The sequence below is a fragment of the Eleginops maclovinus genome, chromosome 21, assembly GCF_036324505.1.
Source record: "Eleginops maclovinus isolate JMC-PN-2008 ecotype Puerto Natales chromosome 21, JC_Emac_rtc_rv5, whole genome shotgun sequence".
Classification (NCBI taxonomy): domain Eukaryota; kingdom Metazoa; phylum Chordata; class Actinopteri; order Perciformes; family Eleginopidae; genus Eleginops; species Eleginops maclovinus.
Window position 1 is genome coordinate 7,699,670 of NC_086369.1, and position 14,674 is coordinate 7,714,343.

The following is a 14,674-nucleotide window of genomic DNA, read 5'->3' on the forward strand; positions in this document are numbered from 1 at the left end:
ACATGCACACCGATTGGGCAAGCGAGTAGTTGCATCGATAAACACAGCGAACACGCACGCACGCACACACGCATGCACGCACACACACACACACACACACACACACACACACAGAGGGAGCCTGGCAGGCTTTTAGTGACTATCCCAGTGGATGAACTCATCGGTGAATACAGCTGCTATAGTCTGCGAACCAAGATTCCAGGGCACGGTTGCCACGGCACCTATCTGAGCCCACATCGAGAGGCTACAAGAATAGAAACACAGACACTGGACGCTGTCAAAACATTTTACAAGTGTCAAAAGTAGCATTCAGCATTTGGTATGAGAGTAAGCCGTGACTTTATGGTAGGCATTTAAACTTCCTATGACCTGTGCTGCTATAAAATGATGCAGATTGATGTCATGCTATTATTTTTATGCAGATGATAACAATTTTTTAATATCAAGCTAGTAGTTGCCAAGCATCTATGATCAGATTGATGTTGAGCTACTGTGGGAATATGCTGTCTGTCCGATACATGCTTACAAGTACATACATTTTGGAGCGAGTTATGTTCTCTGAAATAATGTTGGCTCACATTTACAGATGGGTGTGTATTTGTTTTATGGAAAGGTTACACCAGTTTAAAATGCAGCACACTGTCTACTGGCAAAACATAACAACAGATTTACCCTCTTTGAAACTGCAAAGTATTTGAATCTTACCCATGCAATGTCAGATGCTCCTGTATGGTTGTTTCTCTCTCCATCATGACCTGATGCACGCTAAACTTAGCCCCAGTACAGCTGCTCTGTGTGTTTGTCTGTTTGAACATGTGATGTGATGTTGGACAGCGGCTGTAATGGTGTCTGGTGGTGTGTATGATGGCATGTGGGTGCTCCGTTACTACACCATTCCTTCTTGAAACTGTTGGATTTGAGGGTTTAACTGAGGATCAAAGTGACTCCATGCGCAAAGACACCCCTGACTCCCACCTAATATCCTGTAATACCTATTGCATATGCCCATAAAACAACATTATTACAGCGGGAAATATGATGACTCTTTTTTTCATCACATTAATCTTGGGGTTTTAATTTCCTTTTGTCAGAGTGTTCAGGGTATGATGGAATATATTCGTTTTAATCTGTTGATGCATTGTGTCACACTGTGTCTACTGTCAAGCTCCTGACACCTTCAGGAAAGAAGAAAGCAAATCAAATAGAATGATAGACACTGATAGAATGACATAACATCTAATAGAAAAAAAATATGAAAACATAAGTGGAACATTTTACTAGGTAAGTAAAAGAAAAAATGTGCTGCTGGTTATGCTAAAAGTTTGGGGATCACCAAAGTGTGCTTAATTAATCCTTAAGGAAACTTTGATATATTTGTCTTAAAGGTCACTTATTATGCAACATGCACTTTTGTGATGTCTTTTATAAATAAATATGTGTCCCCGGTGTGATGACCTCATAACCGAAATGTGGGCTGGCTTTACATTGAGCTCCTGGCAACGCCCCGCCAATGTGACACCTGCCAACCTATCGTCCCCCATATACAGTCGCAAGCTGACTCCCCTCCGCAGCACCTCTGTGTGTATGTGTGTTCAGCAGGATGTCTGCAGGAGGGTCTTGAGATGTTGTATATATAATACATATAATGTCACTGTTCTGCTAGGAAACACTGAAGAAAGAACATGTCAGTCTATGTGCTGTATCAGAAACGTGTTTTGAAGTAATATGGTCTGAGTTTACATTAGCAAGCATCGCTAAAACTCAGAGCTAACGCTGTACTGGAGAGAATATGTGTAAAGAAGCAGGATATAAAAGGTCCTGTTCTTGTGGTAAAGAGAGAGAAAAGTTTGAGCTCTGTATTGTTTCAGAAATAATGCTTCATGTGGTTGGGAACATAATATGATGTTTAGTCACTGCAACGTTTAGCTGAGTATCTCTGTTAGAAACCTCTCTCTTCTCAGAGCTAACTGCTACCATGCAGACGCCCCAAAGGGGCGTGGCCAGCAGCAGCTAGTTCATTTAAAGCTACAGTCACAGAATCAGCACTTGAGGAACAGAGCTGAAATAGAGGAGTATGAGGCATGCTACAATGGGGGATCTGTTTGGTATTTTGAGCAAAACACTTCAGAGACATGTTTTGTGTAGATATGGCCCTATAATGTATTGTTCAAATATGGCATAATAGGAGAACTTTAAGATGTGGGGCATCCAATAGTTGTATATCAGTGTGGATGCAATCATGGAATCAAAATGGCCACCTGTAGAGGCAGATGTTTCAAATTAAAATGAATTAGATAAAGCAAGTATTTCATAGTGATTAGGAAAAATGAAAAACATGTCAAATGTTCAACCTCTATTCTCCTTTACTGTAATAGTAGATCTAGTAATGAACATACAGTAACAGTTGATATTTAGAACCATATTGTTTTATTGCAACATTTTCACAAAGATACCAGTTTTTGGGAATCACAACAATAAAACAAGTAAAAGATTAAAGTTCCCCTGCCAAAAAAAACAGTACAGTTGAAATGAACTCCCATCGCATCTTTTCAAATTGTTAAACATTTAGAAATTATGATATAATTGAAATCCTCACTATGAATCGTGGTTGGGAGTTTTGACAGTATAGACAGTAAGTGTCATCATAAAGAAGGAGAATCAGTTTGAATTCTTTATTTGTACAACAAATGTCCTTCTAAGCCAGCTACTTTAGACTTAAAACACTCAAAACACTTAAATAAAACAAAGAATTTATGCTGAAGAATATGCTGTTATTGCAACACAACTCACTTACTTCTAAAAGTCTGAGTTAGGTTGAGTCTCCTCTGCAGCAAAAGCAAGCCAGAATATCTTGCTTTATCACATTCACTTTGTACAAACTATGATTCAAGTTTGAATTTACAGTAGTGACACAACTATCTGACATGGGAAGATAAATATATTTGCAGTGCTTTGACCTTTAGAGGACTGATGGATGCCTGCGTCGTAGTGGTTTTGGTTAAACGCTGAACATTTTCTGCAACCATTGGCTTCTCGAGAGCTGTTGTTGTTGGAACATGTTGGGATTAGATTGTAGTTTGCTCAGTCTTCAGTGGCAGTGGGCAAGTCTGTTTGTAAAGATTATCTCTCCTTTGCCTTCGCCTTGCTGGGGATCCTGAAGGAAAGAGACAGATAAAAACACCGTGAGGTTTTTTTCTGTCTGGGATTCACAGGCTCTCAGAGCTGCTGACCCGTGATGGACAGCCAAAGAGCCAGGGTGACACGGAGAGTGCCAGGTTTCAGTGATTCAGCCTGATATAAGATCTGGTTGATCCATCGGCTGTTTTCTGTCTACACTCATCTCTCTCTTGACCTTTTTCGATTTTAGTTTTCCTCTATCTTGATCTCCCCTTACCCTCTGAAACATTTTCTGTTTACGTCAATCTCAAAACTCAACTTTTATTCATACAAGAATTCTCAGTGCAGGTATTCAGGCTTCAAGTTCAGTGGATAGAGTCAAAGAGCTAGTTATGTAATGTTACACTAGAGCATAGTGAATACAAACAAGAGGCTGGGAGGGAGGTTAATACTATAAAAGCCTGGGAATTTCGTTGGTAGCTTTAAATGTTGCATTTTGGGCGTTGATGCTAAATTACGGTAGTTAGCTTTGCTTTCTCTTTCAAGTTAAAATGATTATGCTTGCTTCAAGCTATGTCAGAAAGGTTTCCAAGCTCATTAATTATAAATTGAGAAATGACTTGCTCTTTTATGAAAAAAACATTTAGTTTTCCATAGTGGTTTAAAAATGATCTGGTTTTAAATTGTAGCTAGTTATGATGCAGTCGTGGGACATGAAATTAATGTACAATGTAAGATGGCACCATTGAGCAACATGTTAAGTAATATAACTTGAACCATTTTTCTCATTTATCTCCTACACATCACACCCACATAGTTAAGGCAGGGCCCGAACAGCCAACGTGTTTGAATGTTGTGGTTTCTGCGTCCCGCTGAGAAAGTCACAGAACAGACTGCCCCTCAGTGCTCACACACATTTTCTAAAACACACACACTTCTAAAAGCTGTAAAAATAGAGCCTGACTCAAACCCTCCTGCCCACACACAGAGGCATAAACACACACGCCTCTTGACCCAAACAAAGACTGTGCAGCCCACAGTGTCCCCCTGTGGCGACTTCCAACCACTGCAAGTAGTTGTTCCCCTACAAAGACGTAATGTTCAGTATTTTCGTTTCTTGTTGGGTCAGGATGAAAAATATTTCCTTCTTGAAGCAACACTTTGCTCATATAAGAGGTAAAACAAAAATTCTGTATTGTACCAGGATTCAATATATACTTATGGACATGTAATATTATTTAACAAGCAAACAGATAGTAGTTGTTTAATTTGTCTAGGATTCTTATGAAATGATATGGGTGAAACAATAATCTGCAAATTAATATCTGAACCTTTCGTAATTTATAAAGTTTTAATTATCTTGGAAAATAGCAATCATTCATGTTTTCAGCTTCTCAAATATGAAGATATGATGCCTTTCCTTGTCTTGAATGACAATAAAATAAATATTAGTTTGGCTTTGAGTAATATTGACAGAATTTCTCACAATTTTCGTGTGATTAAAATGAATCAACTGTAGGACTCTAGGATTTGAAGACCTGTATTTCTTGTTTCAGTAGATAGTTATTCAACTTTTCATGGATTGGATTTGCATAATTCATGAAGAGCTGGTGACTGAGTTTTTGAATTCGCTTTTGTGCTTTTTCACTCTCGTGTGTGTCTGATTTGCATTCTTTCTTATTTTTGCACTTCAAAAATAGCTGTCAGATCAACAGATGAACAAATGACACCTTTACAATCTAAGAAATACACAGGATTCCCTGAAAGTCTTGCTGTCTATGTCCAGGTTTTTGATAGCGTCTTAATTTTCATAAAGATATAAACAACACTATTTTGGATTTAAAGGTTTAATCTTTACTCTCCCATATTCAGTACAGAAGGCTTGGACTCTTCCGCTGTATAGAAAGGTCAATTAGAATAGATGTTAAACCTTAAGATAAAGAACGTTACAATTATTTATATAGGTTATCAATCAAATATTCCCTTGTACTTAAAAAAGTGTGCTTTTTTTAAGTATGATGGAAGAAGAGTTCCAATTATTTATTTATTTCATTACTGAGTAGATTTATTTAGTTTTCGTCTTTTCATTTTGGTTAGAAAAAACTTAGCGATAACAATTGAATACCTTTAGTTTGTTTTAAGTGATGATTAAATACTGACTAAAAAATATTGATTTTGTGTTCTTTATCTTCTTCATGGCAGCGTTATTAAAATATGAATTGTTCTCGAGCAAAGATTAAGGACCACATGTTGTTTGGCTCCTTTTCACATCATGCTGTGAGGGGACATACAGGTTAAGTCATTTGGTAATCTGTTTGTACTTTTTAATCATTTTTCTCTTTATACATTGATCTATACTGGGGGATTTAGTTCTCACCATGTAATTTAGTTCAAGATCCCTCTTGTTTCCTGCACTTCATTTGTGTAAAATATGTACAGAATGTTAGACTGGAGTTTTTGTTCTGCAATTGTAAGAATAATTTAGTTTCTGTATAACTCCCAAAACCCTATTTAGATTATTGATAATGGTCTTTTAACCTTTTTGGTCAAAATCGTCCCAAACTATAAGGAAAGTCACTATGCATTGTACATTTTCTTGTATGTGAATGATTTTAAGGCAAATGAGCACAAAATGCGAGAATCTTTTCTTATAACATCATATCTGGTTTGATTGAGGTGAGGAGAAGAAAAACATATACAAATGTATAAATATGATATTATAATTATAATTTGAACATAGAAAGCATGTTTGCATATTTGACGTTGTTGATATGGCCACCTACATGTTAGTCCTTGGTTACCCATCGTAGTTCGCTCTTGACGTTCTGCAGCTCTGACAGGTTAACAGCAGGACCGGGCAGTTTTACCGCGCCCGGCATGGCCTTCTTCTCCTCTGGCGTCTGGGCTGCGGCGATGGGCTCCTCTGGTAAAGGAGCCTGGGGATAAAAAAATAAAACAGAAGTATTATTATGAATACTGTTATTCTTTTGGAAGATGATGATAAGTTCGAGGAAAAAATAGGGAAATAGCTTGCTGTTTCTTCAAAATTCACTACGCTTAGCAACATTTACTTTATCAAAACAGTAGTTTTACCATTACCACCAAGATGGTATGACAATTGTTTTATCTGTTGACATTACACTAGAGGTTTATAGGAATGTGTGTAACCTTGTGAAAATATTATGCCCTAGAACTGTTTAATCTGAGAAAAAATATGATGTTAAGTTTGCAAAACAACAATAGAGCCTAAAGGCAAACTTTCAAATAGTTTGCGAGATACAGTAGTTGCAGCAAGTCTCAGCTTAAGCTACATTTTGCAATTCTTCCAAACTTTTATCTTTTACAGTTGAACACTTTAAATAATTACCAGCCTAACTGACAAAATGATTTAAACCAATATCGCAGACTTTCTCCATCTAAAGATTTAATATTTAAATATCTTTTTTCTTAACTTTATCCTTATAAAGCTCCTGTTATCTGTGTGTATGGCAGAATTGTGCCTCCCATTTATCCCAGGGAGTGCTGTGAACAACGTTGATGGAAAATGAAGCAGTAGCACATGGCCGGACATGTGTTTTGTAGGTTAATGCAATCCAAAAATACTCCAGTCAGACTTCTTATATGTCACATTATATTATGTAACTTTAGTAAGCTGAAAAACAGATAAGAGTAAAATAAGCACAATACAGTGAACGTATTTGTCGTTCCCAGACAAAAGCTATATAGTGATGTTTTTCTTCCAACTGGTAAATATGTTCTTTCACTTTTGTTTGTGTGTGTGTAATTTCAGTTTTTCTCTTACCTCTTCTATGTCTACTGTCTCCTCTCTCCTCTTGACAGGATGTCCCGCCCCTGGACGCAGAGCTCCCATCGGGATGTTCAAATTAGCCTGACGGACAGAGAGAGCACTTTGAACACATTTGCTTTTCTCCGCATGTGTGTGTATGTATGTACACCTGCTGTTCCTCAAACCCCTTGTTTTGATTATAGCCTCTACTTCCTGGTTATCATGGTGTCCTTAAAAAGGGCATTGTGTGTTTATGAAAATGTGACAAACACACACACACACACACACACACACACACACACACACACACACACAACCACACACCACACACACAGAGCTCAGCGATCTGCCCGCTTACTTGATGTTAAACTGCTGCCTGTCTCCAGCATCCTGTCACTTGGATTTGATGTGTTTTTTTTTGTATTGTACTGTAATGTACTGTATTGTATATACAATATATTCTCATACTGTACAGCTGTACAGAGAGTGAGTGTGATGTATGGCACTGAGGATGATGGCTTTTACTTTTTTTTCCAGACATTAAGGTTTAAAAGCCTGGAAGAAATCGCCTCAACCGCAGCACGTTTGCTCAGATTTGTATCTCTGTAAAGTAGCTTTGGCTGGGGTTGTTAACTGTCTTGTGCTTAGCAAGCTATCAATAATCATCTACTGACGTTCCAACCGAAGGATAAAGGAACATTTCACCCTGAATTGGATATAAAGTCATAATTTGACATTTAAAGAAACAAGTTTATTTGCTTTCTTTCCGAGAGCAAAGGGAGACTTTAATATCTGTCTGATAGGTGAAGCTAGGGGCAGGATTAGCATAGCATAGCATAAATGTTGGGAGAGCAGCTAGGCTACCTCTGATGGAAATCTACCAGCACCTTTAAAGCTAAATGATAATATGTTATAACTTGCTATTTGGTCCGTACAGACACACTAGCTGTTTCCACTTTCCACAACAGTCTTTATGTACAAGAATCATCGTGTACATTTTCTAATTTAAATCCTATCGATTAATTACTTGAGTTAATTTACATTAACTGCTTATTTATCGATTATTTTCACTGAAGTGAATACTCTGCCTTCCTACTTAAGGGGGCCAAATGTAGTGAAATATAATATATTTATCTGAAAAGTAAAATCCATGAAAGTCCAATATAGACTTTATTATCCACACTGGAAACATTTGGGAAGAAAATGCTTCAGTTGAACTGCACAAGGTGTAGAAATGTAATGTACCTTTTATTGCTTGCCTTTTGGAGCAATAAAAAGATGATAGGCTACAGGGTAATATTATGGGAGAAGGCTGAGGTAATAATAGAGATTGGTACTGGCTGTATGCCGATCAATCAGACAAATACAACTTGGCCTACATTTGTCGATAAACAATACTTTATTTTTTTTAAAGCTGGCTTTCAGAGATATGAAAAGGTCTCATTGGATAGCAGACCAATCAATGTATGGCTTTATTAAGCAGCCACCCTGCACTTGTGGTGTGCTTGAGCAAGATACTAAAGCACGCTGATTCATTCATTTTATTGGTTGGGTCTCCCCTACTGTCCTTATTGGTCAGCTAAATTAAAATTCACATTGATTTCACTTTTTAGTGGGAATTTATGGAGCCAGTCAGTGAAGTGTATTTGTTCTACTCAGGTCATTTTTATAAGGAGTATTCAATAATGTCATCAAACAATAATTTTGCGCCCCCTCTGCAGTAACTCTGACCCCCTGTTGAAGAAAATGGAAAATAGCTGTGTTAAAAATCAATGTTGGAAGATGGTATACTTGTTAAAAATGTGAAAGATAAAATAGATGTAGGAACAACTAGATATAGAACTTTTAAAGACGAAGGTTTTTATTTATGAAAATGATTATAATGTGTGCTGTTGTTTTTGTTTGTGACTGATTTGAACTAATGGTGGAGTGCTGAGACGAAAAACCTCATGTATGTACAGTACTGTATTTGTGTTCAAAAGTCCCCCGTCCAGATGCCTATCCCATGGTTAGACATTAAAATGAGCACAATGAGAAGAGAGGGACCATGGAAGAAACCCTCTCCCTGAGCACGCACAAAGCCATTTCAACACAAATACATTTACACACACAGTGATACAGACAACTCTTCATCCTATGCCTCGCTAAAACTCAGCACTTATAAAGCCTCGATACAACTGTAATATGCACAGTCTGAACTCTGTACTTGCCTTTGCCAATAAATACTTATATCTGGAAACCTTATTTTCCCCAGGTTTGAGAGTTATTGTGCCTTTAATGCAGTTTTACTCCGTATTCTTGTTGTGTAATTGTAATTAAAACATGATGTTCATCAAGGCGTAAAACAAAGTTACGTTTCAATGCAGTACACACATTCATACCATATTGTGCACACAAATATTTTACCTGAAGGGCCTTAACGTTGGACGAAGGTTTGGACATAATCCCCCCAGGTAAGTCCACTGACCTGGAGAAAGCACAGATCACAGACATTCAGCTGTGTGTGTTTGTGTGTGTGTGTTCGTGCGTGAGTTGTGTGCGTGTTGGGGGCATTGGGAGTCTGTTTCTGGGGTTTTAAAGGGACGGGATAACATTTCAGTTGCTTAGCGACTCTCACAGAGACAAGCAGGTGGAGGAACTGTCCTCTGAATCATTCATGAGAGGGAGAGAGCAGGGAATGTCAAAATAAAAGTGCAACAGCGTTCAGCAAGTGTTTGAGTTAGAACATTTGCATCGAGCATGGACTAAAGGAAATTTCAATGTGGTCCTCTTCTTTTACTGAGCAGGAACAGCAGCCAGAGGTTCATATTAGGTTATTAACCACACTGGCTTCAATTCAAATATCTACAAACCACATGAACTCCCATTCTGGTGTAACATAATGTTAAAGATCACAGCATATTACAAGACGTGGTTAAAGTCAAGGTTAGTGATCTAACTGTAACCCGAATCACTAACTTAAATCACAGTGCTTTTAAAGCCTAAACCCACAGTGGATATTTAAAACCCTTTTAAGAACATTTTCCTTTTACATTGAGTTAGCTGAAAACATAAAAAAGTCAGACATAGGTGGCGTGCTCGACTAGCTCATGGAGTTTTACAAATACAGTATGATTTAAAAGGACCAGCAATGTCTGAATTCTGTGGGTTACTGTTGTGGTAACTCTGTGACAATAGAAAATAGAAGAATGGCAAAACCAAACAATCATCAAGCACAAGATACTAATAAAACCCACTATTAGAAATACACAAAATTGGTCTACGCTTTGTCTACTTCTTTCCATTTTCTTTTCAGACTTTCCTCCTCTTGTTTTACAGATCAAGTGGTTCCTAATCGTAAAAAGTTTCCATGGCCTATTTATGTTATCTACTAAGTGGCTCAGAGCAGAGCAGGGAACCAAAGAAAGTCCCTGGCCCTCCGGCTGCTGCTGCTGCTGCTGCGATCTATGGCAGTCCTTAGTTACCGTTGCCAGGGTGCTGTTTGTGTAACAACACACAGTAAAAGCTCTGCTGTCCTTGACATGAGAGCAAAAGCCGAGACACCCCAAAATACACGGCCACAGACACACTCATGTGCTTACACATTGCGATGATATTTAAGTTGGCTGGGAGTAGCAGCTGCCCCCCGATGCCCCCCAAATGCTCACAAGCCTTTCACTTTACACATACTGTGTGACTATGTGACACTGGCATAATCTAATAAGCACAGGCACGGTCATTCCTTGAATTATTTAAATCTTCAACAATTCAAACCTCAATGCAGACCCCTAACGGAGAGGCTCTTTGAGGCACAGCATGTTGTTGTTGTGAGTGTGACAGCATGTTTCAATGGGTTATCTTACTGAATATGAAAAGCAAACAAATATTTAGAGATCTACAGCTTCAAACTGAACAACTTGTGAATTACCAAAGAAATGCGTTTCCTTTGCTTCATTAACAATAATGAGGCTAGTGATGTCAGTTTACAATGGCTAACATGAGCTTTAATTGTGAAATATGTTAAGTATTGTTTGGATTTCACTCATTTGTATGATCCCTAGACCATAACGTTTTACATTCCCTTAGTTGTAATAACTTTGGTTTACTTAAAAACACTTGCAGCCACAGATGTGGTTTTAGGATTGAGCTACTTATTTGCAAATGTTAGCATGGTACCAGACTTAAGTAAAATGGAGAATCAACATTTATCTGCTTGTTGGAAAGTATGTTAACCTTGTCATTGGGAGCACTATGTCCTAAAGAAAGCATTATTTGTTTTATCCTATCCTATTCAAAAGGGAAACCAAAATGGAGTCGATCCTATGCAAATGTACACCTCAAGTATTGTCTTTGTTAAAAGCAATAGATTAACATTTTGGAAACTCGTTTTCTTTCTTGCCAAAATATTAGATACCACACCTATATGTAGGCTTAGTATAAAACTATAACTAGCAGGCGATAAGCCATACTTAGCATAAAGACTGGACTTAGAAAGCTTTGTCCGACTGACAGTACCATTTCACAATAAGACTCCCCTTATAAAGGATTCATAAAGGGTTTATAATTAGGTTATTAATTAGGTTGTTAACACTATTAATTATTAAGAACCATTTATAAACCACTTCTAACATAGTTTTCATACATCAACACAGGCTCACTATTTGGTAAGTTGACTTAGCCTTATATTGGCTACCTAGCTTACTTTGTCTTCTTCATCAGCCAACATCCTTGGTATCTGTTGTTCACTGAGTTGATTCTCCCCCATCCATCTTGATGTTTTGTTTATCTCTTGTCTTATAAAAGCTTATGAATGATTTATAAAGTGTTCACAACCTGATGAATAAATGAATTACAAACTATTCGTAAAGCCTTTATAAAGGTAGTCTTATTGTGAAGTACCCAAATGTCTCACACCTCTAGTGGTTCTGTTCTAATAATGAAGTCCAAACAAAAGCTGTGGTTACTACGTCTATTTCTTGGCAAGAATGCAGAGCAAAGCCAGTGTTCGCTAATCTAAACTAATAATCTCCTGGTTCTAGTTTGAATGTTCCATGAATGCATTGAAGGCTGGAGCCAGTCATTCCTATGAAAATTGCTCATTCTGTTAGTCCCATCCTCTCTTCTTCACTCTTCTCTGGGGGCTTGTAGTGTACAAACATTCTCCTCATAGCCCCCTTGACAAAAAATGAATAGCATCTTCCCCAAAAGTGTTACACCCATTTTTTTCTTTTTAACAGATTTTCGGTAAGTACCGTTGAGAATAGAGTTGAGTTTCGCTGGCAGGAAATATACAAAAGTACTGAGAGATGGAGTAAGAAAACAAGTCAAATGGAAATAATCCAGTGTTTCGTTTCATCGAGAGCCTAGATAAGAGTTCAACTTCAACTTCTCATTTGCAAATATTGTTGGTTATATGGAAACCACCGGTCTTTTTCCAACCAGGGAACTACAAAATACTATGTATATGCCTTTTTTTCCATTCTCAATGACTCTCAAACACAATCACCTACACAAAAACAAATCATATAGCTTACCTGTTGATGACACACTACTGTATTATCTAATGCTTGATTTGGAACGGTAGGACTTCTCACTTGTTCAATAACTCTTTTTACCCCTCTCTCAAACACGTGTTTCCATCTCCTTCATTCTCTTTCTCATATCCTCTTCTCTCCACCCTCTCTGTTTCTCTCTTGCTCTGCCTCGTAAGTGGTGGAAGGATTCCTCTCATATCTGGGATTTGTTCTGACTATAAATAGAAGAGTGTTACACAGAAGGGACCTGCTTTCTATCCACACACACCCTTGGACACACATGGGCACGCTGAGTGACGGACCAAAACATTGTCACACAGTATCACTTGGATATCTTAAACTGAAGTATATTTTTAATGTTTTTCAAACTTCAGACTCAATCAAATACTAAAAAGAGAGAAACTATTTAACCGGCAGACTAAACTTTAATCACATATTGCACATCAAAGCATTCAAAACACAAACAGGCTGTGTAAATGATACTCACACATGCATGCTATGTTCGTTTTTGCATCTTCATTAAAACCTGACACTTGAATCTTTAAAGCACCAGTGACTGCAATTGCCCTGGCCTATTTTTGCTCTGACACTGAAAAACTCAGAAACACACATACACATACATTGGTATATGTACGCTATACACTGATACATCTACAAGCTCAGAGGGAAACTGTGATCTGACAGAGTTAAAGGTGTGTATGTGTGTGCTCTCTTACCTCCTGGCGTGCGTGGCTGCTCTGCCCTGCCTGCGCTCTCTCTGAGGTCCTCTTTGGCTACCTGACCTGTTTCTGCTCGTCCTGATTGGCTCAGAGAGACAGGAAGCTCCTCCCTGAGAGGAATCTGACCCATCATGAGAGAATTAGACTACGTTTTCAGCCACTGTGTGTTTTTGTAAATAAATGTGTTGACTCTTATTCTTGTCAGTATTTCAACTTACCTTTCTTATAGGGATTTACAAATGTGTTCTTCTGCTAGAGTTGTCCACCTTCATGGCATCAAACTGCAGAGATCCTATGAAACTAGTCCATGTGTGCAGGTAGTAAAATGAATAGACGTGAGCTGTAGCCTTGTTACAAATTTGGGACTATGCAAATACATCTCACTCACACACTGGTCCTACTTGTTGGAAAGGACAACACTCACCTATTACAGATAAACACCATCATCACTTAATGTATTTATTGTGTTTTACAACATGCTACAGCTGAATGGCCTGCTATTGAATCTAGACGGCTGAAGTTTTTGGAGTAGGCTGGGACATTTTAATTACAGTAGTCTGAGGCTGCTTTTCAGGTGGGTTGTGGATATGGATCTTACAGCTGGTAAAATAGTTTCTTGTCACGTCATCTTCCTAAGGATTCACAAATGTGGACTCGGTTTGGATATATTATGGCCTATTGGCAAACAGTGAGCCTAGAATATACTGTATGTCTGTATCTCTGTATACATCCATGGTCTGTCCACTGTACAGTTGACTCTTGAAAGAATACAGTTGTATAACTTCTTGGTTATGTTATGGCAACAAAAACAACTATGTGAGGTAAAGTAAAAGACCATGGTTTCGCTAAAAGGAAGTATTTTTTTAACCTAAAAAAGGTACATTTGAATTTTTCGTTTTACACAGTACAAAGCATCAGCTAATGGCTGGACGAGAACTTACTGCAACATAGTTTCTCTTTTGTTAACTGGACCTGTAAATTCTCACTGTACATTTTACATTTATATTTAATTTAATATGCCCCTCTTGCAAACTAGATGTTAATTATATCCCACTTTTATACTGAGTTAGCTGTCATTTAGCCCTTCAATACTGTTTTATTTGTCAAATAGTTCACATATGTTTTCTTTACGATCAACTTATGGACATATTTTCACTCTTTTAGGTCTGTTTTATGTGCTATTTAGAGATGTTTATATTGAATAATTGTTTGTGTGCTACTCTTTTTTAAAAATGCCTAATTATGTGCAATACTTGTTTTTCATACTGCTGCAACAAAAACATTTCCCAATTTGGGATTGATCAAGTATATTCTATTTTATAAAATAAGATAAGATAAGTTAAGATACTTTAAGATAAGATAAAGTAAGATGTCTGATAAAATGTATAAAAATGTCATTTAATTGCTGAACAAGCAACTATTGTTGGGATCACACCGGCCATATAGCCAAATAAGGCCAGGGGCAGAAAAAGGGGGTGCCACTTCCTATAATGCCAATTACAGATCTTCAGTTGGAACAGACTCATCTTTAAACTCAG

At 37.7% G+C, this 14,674-nt stretch overlaps 1 protein-coding gene across 3 annotated transcripts; it reads right to left on the minus strand.

The window, feature by feature from the left end:
- Nucleotides 1-2,408: 2,408 nt before the first annotated feature.
- Nucleotides 2,409-13,257, minus strand: smpx (small muscle protein X-linked). Of its 3 annotated transcripts, none has more exons than XM_063873766.1 (5): nucleotides 13,134-13,257; nucleotides 9,311-9,371; nucleotides 6,920-7,006; nucleotides 5,901-6,053; nucleotides 2,409-3,154 (listed from the first exon to the last, which is right to left on the minus strand). In XM_063873766.1, exons 2-4 carry the CDS (start codon nucleotides 9,344-9,346, stop codon nucleotides 5,904-5,906), a joined length of 273 nt encoding a protein of 90 aa, XP_063729836.1. In that variant the 5' UTR covers nucleotides 9,347-9,371; nucleotides 13,134-13,257; the 3' UTR covers nucleotides 2,409-3,154; nucleotides 5,901-5,903. The 3 variants fall into 3 exon arrangements, with proteins under 3 accessions (XP_063729836.1, XP_063729835.1, XP_063729837.1); XM_063873765.1 differs by lacking the exon at nucleotides 13,134-13,257 and adding an exon at nucleotides 12,905-13,126; XM_063873767.1 differs by lacking the exon at nucleotides 13,134-13,257 and adding an exon at nucleotides 12,418-12,614.
- Between the last annotated feature and the right edge of the window lie 1,417 nt (nucleotides 13,258-14,674).

What these genes read in the sequence shown, in the direction of transcription:
- smpx (XM_063873765.1), bottom strand. An exon ending in CCAACGTTAAGGCCCTTCAG is followed by an intron (nt 7,007 to 9,310) that starts GTAAAATATTTG and finishes TCTGTCCGTCAG; the next exon opens with GCTAATTTGAACATCCCGAT. An exon ending in AGACAGTAGACATAGAAGAG is followed by an intron (nt 6,054 to 6,919) that starts GTAAGAGAAAAA and finishes TTTTATCCCCAG; the next exon opens with GCTCCTTTACCAGAGGAGCC.